Below are 9,850 nucleotides of genomic sequence, written 5' to 3'. Positions count from 1 at the left end.
GGACTTTCTTTTTTTTTTTTTTTTTTTTTTTTTTTTCAAATTATATATCTTTCTCCTCTCCAGTTTTTATATTCCAATGCTGGTGCTAAAGCACCTCCTGAAGTTGGGCGGTCAGTCGCGTGCTGGAATCGCGCCCCACGCAGATCGCGCTTGCACAGAGAGGTCCAGCTTTAATTACCTACCGACCTGTGCAAGAACAGTGTCTAGGAGCCGATGTGGGTTGGGGGAAGTTATGTGCCTGTGCTACCTTAGCAATGCCACCTTGGCCTTGCTGTTCAAGACTTACCACTTCCTCTGTTCGGGCCACTGGAAGGTACGTAGAGGAACAAGCCCTGTCAGAAAACTCAGTTCAGGTACCTTGCCGCCCATGGGATGAACTTGGCGTACCTAAGGTAGTACAGGTAAGAGACGAAACTACGGATACCCGACCTACCTATGTACATGACTGCCTGATGCTGGCGCCGGGGCTTGGTGGGGGAATGGAAGAGAATGAGTTGTCATCGAATGACATCGAACAATTTATAAAAACAGAGGAAAGATAACATCAAGTAGCTGTTGTGTCAGATATTATGCAGTGACCCATGTTCCAGAGCATTGCCCCCTTTTCCCATTTCATGCTGAAAGGCTTCAGAGGCTCGCTCTACACCTCCACCGGGGTTTCATACGTTAGCTCAGTGAGTTGGAGGGCCAAGACCCAATGGGTTTCGGACTGGGTTGGACATGCTAAGGTAGGTAAGCAGTGGGCCACTGTCACCTCCGATAACGTAGGTAGTCCAAAAAAGATGCAGCAGAATCAACGAATCGGATTCACTCGGAGTTACTTTCACAGAAGCCATTGTAATAGTCCCGAATATTCGGACAAATTGTTAAAAACACCTACACACACCAAGACACTCTGAACAGGTCGTCGGTGCTTACGGAATAAAGAGTGCTGTGTGTGCGCTACATAGGTGGTGAGGTACGTACGTACGTACTATTACACCCAAGATTGCCCATCCGGCATGGAAGGAACAGAGGTGTGGTAGGTGGGCGGGGGGACATCATTTGCCGGCAGGACTCCGAACTGGGACCACGCACCCATGCTTGCTTTTTCCGGGGGCAAGACAAAAACTGACCCATCATCCACAAGGGCCAATATTGTGTGACACGGTGGGTGGATGGGAGACGTCCATGAGCAGACATCGGTGCCGTTGTGTTGGCGGCATGTCTCCCCTCAACTTGGTCTTGGTCTGGTCCATCCCAATCAACCCGGAGAAGCCAATCAATCTGTCCTGAACATGCGTTGCCAGACCTTCGCGGCTTCGCTTACACCGCTACCCCTACCGATGATTATCTAGGGACATGGCAGTAGAGCAAGAGGAGATAGCCAACAGGAGGCTAGGATAGGAACGCAAGGGACGAGCTGTCGCTACACCAGGTGAACACTGCTTCCCATAGTGTTTTACACAACCGACATTCGTTGTCCAGATAACAAAGAATATCTTGGCCTGCTTCTGGGAGCAGGCATATCATTTGATTAAGGCAAAAACGTGCGGCTACATTGTCTTCAAATCATCTAAGCTTTGCTTGCTCACGACAACAATGCATCGCATTCAGAGGGCGTCGAAATTTGCTCAAACGTAACTCTCCCCCCATCTCATCTAAAGCTCTAATCTTGGGGAAGCCTGCCTCAGATCTTGCTTTAGACGCCATGCGATGGTTAAGTACAATCTTGTCTAACTTGAGGCAAGATAGGTCGGTTGGTAAGGTCGATCAACCAGTCAGTCTCAAAGTGCTGGCGTCGAGCTTAAACTGAGGTGGCACCGTGCCCGATTCTTGGGCAGACGTTCTGACGTTCTAGCTTGCACCTCTCGCTGTGGCGCCCAGGCGCTAGCCGCGCCACGCTCAGTCCGTGCAAATTGAGGTAAGCGCGTTCCCAAATTTCTGAACGTGTAGGCCCAGGTCTTCCAGCCTTGGACGACCGTTGTCGAACTGTTTTTGCGCCTCATCCACGAACATCACCTCAAGCCTGTCTCCTCCTACTTGCATCACTCAATTGCCGAAATCCGAATTTGGCGACCAGTCTCCCGAAGTTATCGGTAAACCACACCCAAGATGGCTGCGGTATGCGCTTCCCTCCGTATGCACCTGCCTTCTGGCAGCTAACAGGACCTGTAGCCCGTCATGACCGTCTCCGAGAGCAAGGAGCTCAAGGGCCTGAATCTCATTGCGGCCCACTCCCACATTCGCGGCTTGGGCGTTGATGGCACAACACTGGAGCCCAGAGCGGCATCTCAGGGTCTAGTGGGACAGGAAAAGGCCAGGAAAGCTGCTGCCGTGATCCTGCAGATGATCAAGGAGAGCAAGATTGCTGGAAGAGCTGTGTTGATTGCCGGCCCCCCAAGGTAAGCCTCTCTACCGCGCGTGCTGCCCTTTGAAGGCTGTATGGCTGACCACATCTCACCAGCACCGGCAAGACTGCCATCGCCATGGGAATGGCCCAGTCCCTCGGCCCCGATGTCCCCTTCACTTCCCTCGCCTCATCCGAAATCTTCTCCCTCGAAATGTCAAAGACCGAAGCTCTCACACAAGCGTTCCGCAAGTCGATTGGTGTCCGTATCAAGGAGGAGAGCGAGATCATGGAGGGTGAGGTCGTCGAGATCCAGATTGACCGAAGCGTTACTGGCGGCGCCAAACAGGGAAAGCTGACGATCAAGACGACCGATATGGAGGCTGTCTACGACATGGGCGCCAAGATGATTGATGCCATGACCAAGGAGCGTGTTATGGCCGGTGACATCATTTCTATCGACAAGTCCTCGGGCAAGATCACGAAGCTTGGCCGGTCATATGCTCGCTCGCGTGACTACGATGCCATGGGCGTCGATACCAAGTTCCTGCAGTGCCCAGACGGCGAGCTACAGAAGCGCAAGGAGGTTGTCCACACCGTCACCCTTCACGAGATTGACGTGATCAACTCAAGAACACAGGGCTTCTTGGCACTGTTCTCTGGAGACACTGGTGAGATCCGCAGCGAGATCAGGGACCAAATCAACACCAAGGTCGGCGAGTGGAAGGAGGAGGGCAAGGCCGAAATTGTACCCGGTGTGCTATTCATCGACGAGGTTCACATGCTCGACATTGAGTGCTTCTCATACATTAATCGCGCCCTGGAAGACGACCTTGCACCCATTGTCATCATGGCTAGCAACAGGGGCAACTCCCGCATCCGTGGAACCGACTACCGCAGCCCCCACGGTCTCCCCCTCGACTTCCTGGACCGTGTCGTCATTATCCACACAAACACCTACAGCCCCGAGGAGATCAAGCAGATCATCACCATCAGAGCTCAAGAGGAGGAGGTTGACGTCTCAGCCGACGCTCTGGCGCTGCTCACCAAGATTGGCCAAGAGGCGGGCCTGCGTTATGCCAGCAATCTCATCACCACTTCCCAGTTGATCTGCGCCAAGCGCAGGGCGAAGCAGGTCGAAATTGCCGACGTCCAGAGGAGCTTCTCGCTCTTTTACGACCCATCTCGCAGCGTCAAGTTCGTGTCCGAGTCGGAGAAGCGCTTGATCGGCAATGACGGTGCCGTCGACTTTACCGTCACTAATGGTCATGGCGATGCGATGGAGTTGAGTTAGGCGTATAAGGGGTCTTCCGTGTTGGGCGTTTTTGGGCAGTAAAATAGGTGGCCACCCTGGGACGTGTGATAGATTATGTACCATAAATGTTTGAATGGTAGCATCGTGACGATGCCAGGAATGCAAGGCTTTTTTATTCATTCATCCGTATTTTTACATGGTTGACTCTTTTGAGTGTTCTCCATCCCTTCAATTATACAAACGTGGCAACCCTAGTCCAGGCGTCATCACCAACCGGCCGGAACTCAACGCCCTCTCCGAAATACCCAGCGTCCTGCCATGCCTTCATCGTGGGGCCATCGTACGGCCCCTGTTTATCAGCGTTGTCTCGTCCGTCCGTCCACCGGAACTCCCACACTCTCGAAGACAAATCCTCGTCGGCGTCATCCCTTGCCGGCTCGACCCATTGCTCGCCCGTCTCCCGCTGCCACTCGCGCACGAGCATCTCCCTCTCCTCATCATAAATCTCGGCATGATCTCGACTCAGCAGCTTGTCCGCCGCGTCGGTGATGGCCTCGATGGCCTCTTTCCTCTTCTGCTGCTCGGGACTGAGCTGCTCCTTTTCCCTTTCGACGTCCATGGCTTCTTCGTCTCCCTTGTTCTGCTTCTTGAGCTTCCACTTTGGTATCTTTTTCGTCTTGGGCTGCCCCTTGCCCAACCTCGCCAGGGCCTCGAGTGACGTCTCTCCCCTTTCTAACCTCACGATGAGCGCCTTGAGCAGGTCCGTCGTCAAAATGTCGTCATTCTCCATCCGTAACCTCCGCGCCTCGGCCTCGCGCTTCTCGTGTGCATCGGCCGCCTTCTTCAGATCCTTCTTGCTCAGCCCGTCGAGCCACTTGTCGTGCACCGCATTCGGGTCGACAGCTTTCCTGATAAAGTTTCCGTCCTCGTCGAAGCGGCCCTCCTCTTGCTCCTCCTTCATGTTGAACGCCTCGACCTTGGGCGCGTTGCGCTTGAGGCCGCCGAGGCCGACCTCCTCGTCGATGCCCTCCTCCTGCATCGCCAGTTCCTTGTCCTCCTCGTCGTCGCTGCTCTCCTCATCGTCTAGACGGATCTGCCCTCCGCTTTTACTATGCAACTCCTGGCCCTGGATCTGTTCGTCGTCGAGGAAGCGCAGAGCCTTGTCTTTTCCTGCCGCCTTGGTCCCTTCCTGCGCCGTCTTGCTCTCCTTCTGCTCCTCCTCCTCGTCCGCGGCGAACATGTCGTCGTCCTCGTCGTCCTCATTCGCCTTGTCCCCCTTGCCGTTCGCGCCGCTGCTCTTGGCATCGTAGTTATCCAACTGACCAAAGAAATCCGCATCGCCGTCCTTCCTGCCCCGGTGCTTCTCATTGGCGCGCGACTTGAAGTTGCGCTCGTTGTCCGAGTCGCTGTCGTAGCCGTCGAGGTTCACGGCGCCGCGCTTCGTTGCTCCCCCGCCGCCGCCGATGACGTCGGCGTCGAGGATGGCGTCCTCTTCAGGCGCATCGGGGGCTAGGGCGGAGGGGTTGCGCACGTCGAACTTTAGTTTCTTAGAGTCGTGGCCGTCGCCGGCGTCGGCATCGTGGTGGTGCGTTCGCGCAAAGGTTTCGCCTGCCCTTTTTGGGCGCGCTGCTGAGTGTCTGGAGGCCATCTTCGGGCTGTCGGGCTGTGCCTGGGGAGATGCGTTGTAGTTTGTTACAGATGGAGGGCTGAAGTGAGGCAAGGCTGGCTGAGAAGGCTTGTCTTGAAAGAGCTTCTAGGTGGGTGGGCTGGGTGCAGCAGCTCTAAACGTCATGTTCTTGGTTGCTGGAATGCATCTGAGAGCTGAGAGCGGATACCTTGATCTCCCTACAAAGTTGCATGGGCATTAAAGTACCGACCGGGGGGGCCGGGAATGTCAATTTTTGGTGGAACCCGGCCGAACCTCCAGCGGGTTTCGTCATTCATCAGTTGCCTTTGCGGCCCCACGTAAACCGCGGGTCCTCCTTCATCACTTCTAAAGGCTAAGCTACCTACCTTCTTTCATTACCTACCCGCGGCAGCCACAACCCTCAACTGCGCCCATTGAAAGAAAGCTTCCCAAGTAGCTTCCCGCACTTCAACAATAATTTGGGTTACACAGTCCACCATTACTCGTTCCTGTCTCTACTCCCGAAAAGATACTTTACTCGCGAAAGTCGCCCGCCAAGATGGTAAGCTAGCTGTCCAACTCACCTCTTCGCTCAAGCTAACCCAGAGCACCCAGTATCGCTTCGACCCCAACGAAGCAGACATGTATAACTTCGCCCGCGGCGGCCGCCGGCCGATCGTTCAGCGCTTCGACGAGTACTACCGATGCTATCCTATGGTGATGGCCCCTGGACCCGAGCGACCTGACCTCAACTATGGTTCCAAGATCTTCCTGCCGCCCTCCGCTCTGGACAAGGTCTCGAAGCTCCACGTGCAATGGCCGTTGCTCATGGAGATTATAAATGGCGAGAAGGGAAAGCACTCTCACGCTGGTGTGTTGGAGTTCGTCGCGGAGGAGGGCAGAGCATATCTCCCCCACTGGGTTCGTGGCCACGTCCCCTCCTTGGCCCGCGCTGTCCTCAGCGGAAGTGGCGTTGCTAACGTGTGAAACCAGATGATGCAAACTCTCTCGCTGGACGTCGGCGACATGATCCAGATCAAGACGACTTCCCTCGAACTTGCCAAGCTGGTCAAGTTGCAGCCCCAATCTACCAACTTCCTCGACATCAGTGATCCCAAGGCCGTGCTGGAGAAGGCATTTAGGAACTTTGCCGCTCTCACCAAGGGTGATATTTTTAACTTTGAGTACAACGACGAGATTTATCATGTGGCGGTCCTGGAGGTCAAGCCGGAGACGGACAAGATGGGAGTTTGCCTGATCGAGACCGATGTCGAGGTCGACTTCGCGCCACCAGTCGGCTACGTCGAGCCAGAGAGACAACAGAGGGGTAGCGGAACCAGCACACCCAGAAGCGGACGCGGCGGCCTACCGTCCGGCGGTCTGCTCCACAGCCAAGGATCCATGGCCCAGTCCATCAACTACGGCGCCATCGCTCCCGGCGCGGCGACGACCAACTCCAGATTCTACGGCGAGGGCCAGAAGCTCAGCAAGAAGGGGAGCAAGGCGTCGACACCGAAGCCCGCGACTCCCGTGGCGGGCGCCTCTGCCAACGTGCCCACTGCCGCTGTGCCCATTCCGCGCAGGAACAATAACGGCCCCATGCCTCTGCGTCTCCCGCCCAACAAGCTCTTCTTTGGCTACGAGATCAAGCCGGTCAAGACCGATGACGACAAGAAGCGCGAGCTGGAGGAGCAGAAACGTCCGCACTTTGCCGGTCAGGGTCAGACACTTCGCGCTAAGCGTAAGGGCGAGGCCGAGGAGAAGGAAAAGGTCCCTGAGAAGAAGGGTCCTGCCGAGGGACGCAGGGTGGATAGTCGTGGCCCGAAGCCTCGCGGCATCGAGTGAGATGGTTACGCTTGGGAAACATATTTTCGATTTGGGATGGATCAAATGGCGTTTGGGGGTAGGATGGGTAATCATTCAGGGCGCATGGTTGTAATTGCCGGGGCAACATTGTCCAGGACCGTCAAACGGTGATTAGATTCCCGAAAATGAAATGATTCAGATTGCATATACCTTCCTTGTATGGTGTCAAACTCTTCAACGGAATGACTGTGCGAATCAATGAGGTTGAGGGGACACGACATCATTTGACACTTAACTCGTCGCTGCCGTCCATGGTGGCGTTGTCGTAGTAATCGGAGCTGATACAGTACCTCCTCACTCATACAGTAGCCGATCATCGGTACTTCAGGTTGGCAGAGACGATGACTTCCGTTTCTATGTAGAAAGAAAAGCTAGCAAAAGAGCAAGCTTGCTTCTATACGAGCCGGTAGTGAAATCTTCCGCATCAATAATCTTGGGGCGGTAATCTCAGCCATACCCCGTCTTCATCCTCCGAAACGTTGTGTCCTAGAGATTCCTTGTGTACGATGAGCCCTCTGGCCATCCGGTAAAAACAACCCAAAAGCCTTTCCCTCCCAATTTCGTCATTCCAGCCTCCGTACCCGATGTATCCTTCCCTCCATGCCACTCCAGATCAATCAACCGAATGGCGGTGGTCGTTTGTTGGTGCCGCAGTGAAGAAAAGTGTCCATGAGGAAAGATGAAGAAGCCGAAATCCGAAAACCGCGAGAAAAAAGAAAAGCAAAAACCATTGCGGATACCGAAAAAAATGCCAGCTTCTGTCGAACCACCTTGCCGTTGATCGAGTAGCAAAACGAGAAAAGATGGTAGCGAAACTCTTTTTCCCATCTCCCCACCCTCATTGAAATCATGATGGTAGGAAAGAGGGAACCGGGGTATCGTACATCCTCCTCAAATCTAAGCAATGGCAGCCGCCGCCTTCTCCTTGGCCGCCTTTTCCTTAGCCGTATTGATCTCCTTGAGGTGGGCAGCGCCCCTCTCGCAGGCGGTAGCGACCTGCTTCTCGAAAGCCTCCTAGACGGAATCCTCGTAGACGCGAGGCTTGGAAGGGGGAAGCGACTGGGCCGTCTTCTTGCCGTGGTCGAAGTAGATCTCGTTGGCAATGACGGGGTTCAGAGTCAAGCTTCGGAATTTGTTAGAGAGGTCCATTTTAAAGTGCTGGGATGTGGTGGAAGTTGTGTAATTTTGGGAAGATGGAAGCGGAAGTTGAATGTAGAAATTGGAATGTGGAATGCAGAAGTTAGAAGTTGGGAGGTGGAAGGTAGGATGGAAGTAGCAGAAGGAAGAAGGAAGAAGAAACAAGCGATATTTGTTGCTGAAGCCCGGTGAGCCACAAAAACACCAATACAAGCTCGGGACCCGAATAATTGAGGTGACAAGAATGGGTCGAGTTGAAGTTATGGAGAGGGGGGAAATTCAGTGATGACGTACCTGCGCTCACGGGCATGGCGGCTGAAGCTGGGAAAGTCAGGTTTGGCCTCCAGCTTGACAACCTTGACCTGATCATCAGTGAGGTCGATACTCTGACCAGGGAGGCCAGCAGCGGCAGGGGCATCGGCGTCCTCCATATTGACATCAGTGTCGCCATTGGTGAGATCAATCTCCTGGTCATCAAGTCCAGCAGCAGCACCACCGTGAGAGATCTTGATGCGCTTCTTGGAACCCTCCATGTCGGGCTCAGTATCATCGCCACCGTTGTCGGCCGAGAGGGCAAGCGTGGACATCTCATGAGCAGCCTGGGCCGGGCCAGAGCCACGGCTAATGGAGGTTCGGGTCTGACTGCCAGAGGCCATGATGTCCGAGCCGGGGGCAGCACGCTTGCGAGAAGCAACGGGGGTGATGGGCGCGGTAGCAGTCTCGTTGACACGAGCGTTGTAAGGCTTCAAGAGAGACTTGCGCCAGCGCTGACTATGGGAAGCATTGTGATTAGTTCTGCTAGAGCCAGTAAGAAGAGGTGGTAGCTCACGTGAGGGCAGCGGTCGTAAAGTCGTATCCGATACGGTTCATTCGCTGGGTGACGCGAGCCCAGTCAGGCTTCGGACCCGCGCCATTGTAGGCAATGCTCAGCACGGATAGAATCAGAGCCTTCTCAGCCTCGGCGTCCCACGAGTGAAGGCCGGCCATTGCTGCCAATGTTGTTGAGTGGATTTTTGAGAGGTCTTTGCTAAGAGCGTTAGTCTCAGTCCGTCAGGCCACGGAACGGATGACTGGAGATGATGATGAGAATCCAAGAGAGAGAAAAACCCAACGGTGAAGGCAAGGCTGATGAGTGAGAAGGAAATATAACGCGATGAGCAGGGAGAGAATCGAATTGAGGTGAAGGGAAGTGATGATAAGCAAGTTTTGGGGAAAGAGAATCGTACCTGCCGGGCGGTATGAGACAATTACAAAAGCGGTAGGTCATAGAGAGAGGGGGAGAGAGAGAGAGAGAGAGAGAGACAAAAACGTGGAAACTCGTAAGATCGCTTATCTTGTGACCGAGAAGTAAGGGTAGAGGGCGGGATTCATTTTTGGAGGGCATGATGACAGGGCGTATCAAGATGAGTTGATACCCAAAGTACAAGATAAATAACAAAAACAAGAGACCACGTACCTATATAGTAAAGGGCAACTATGTTGATCCTCGGCGGTGGAAGATCTTGTTCTTTGGTTAAGCGGTTATGAGGAATAAGGTAGGTTGAAGAGGAAGAGGTTTGGTTAGTAAGTGGTGAGGGAGGGGGGATTATATATCCTAAACGTGAGTCGAAATCATGAGAAGCTGGTAAGCTTAAGA

At 54.2% G+C, this 9,850-nt stretch overlaps 4 protein-coding genes across 4 annotated transcripts; 2 read left to right on the top strand and 2 right to left on the bottom strand.

Annotated features, from left to right (window-relative positions):
* Positions 1–2,163: 2,163 nt before the first annotated feature.
* On the top strand, positions 2,164–3,623 carry CORC01_05548 (RuvB-like helicase 2; the record flags this gene model as incomplete). Its single annotated transcript, XM_022617191.1, has 2 exons — positions 2,164–2,384; positions 3,326–3,623. 2 exons carry the CDS (start codon positions 2,164–2,166, stop codon positions 3,621–3,623), a joined length of 519 nt encoding a protein of 172 aa, XP_022476416.1.
* Positions 3,624–3,816: 193 nt separating this feature from the next.
* Positions 3,817–5,232, bottom strand: CORC01_05547 (Lin1 family protein; the record flags this gene model as incomplete). Its single annotated transcript, XM_022617190.1, has 1 exon — positions 3,817–5,232. One exon carries the CDS (start codon positions 5,230–5,232, stop codon positions 3,817–3,819), a length of 1,416 nt encoding a protein of 471 aa, XP_022476415.1.
* Positions 5,233–5,770: 538 nt separating this feature from the next.
* CORC01_05546 (ubiquitin fusion degradation protein UFD1) lies at positions 5,771–7,056 on the top strand (the record flags this gene model as incomplete). Its single annotated transcript, XM_022617189.1, has 3 exons — positions 5,771–5,773; positions 5,827–6,132; positions 6,205–7,056. The coding sequence occupies 3 exons, from the start codon at positions 5,771–5,773 to the stop codon at positions 7,054–7,056; spliced, it is 1,161 nt and encodes a 386-aa protein (XP_022476414.1).
* Positions 7,057–8,091: 1,035 nt separating this feature from the next.
* CORC01_05545 (uncharacterized protein) lies at positions 8,092–9,201 on the bottom strand (the record flags this gene model as incomplete). The annotated part of the gene is made up of 3 exons (XM_022617188.1): positions 8,092–8,200; positions 8,509–8,985; positions 9,044–9,201. The coding sequence occupies 3 exons, from the start codon at positions 9,199–9,201 to the stop codon at positions 8,092–8,094; spliced, it is 744 nt and encodes a 247-aa protein (XP_022476413.1).
* Positions 9,202–9,850: the final 649 nt, after the last annotated feature.

The sequence above is a fragment of the Colletotrichum orchidophilum genome (assembly GCF_001831195.1).
Source record: "Colletotrichum orchidophilum strain IMI 309357 chromosome Unknown Scaffold_38.1, whole genome shotgun sequence".
Lineage (NCBI taxonomy): Eukaryota > Fungi > Ascomycota > Sordariomycetes > Glomerellales > Glomerellaceae > Colletotrichum > Colletotrichum orchidophilum.
Note: the sequence above shows the minus strand (reverse complement) of the source record. Positions and strands in the feature narration are given on the sequence as shown.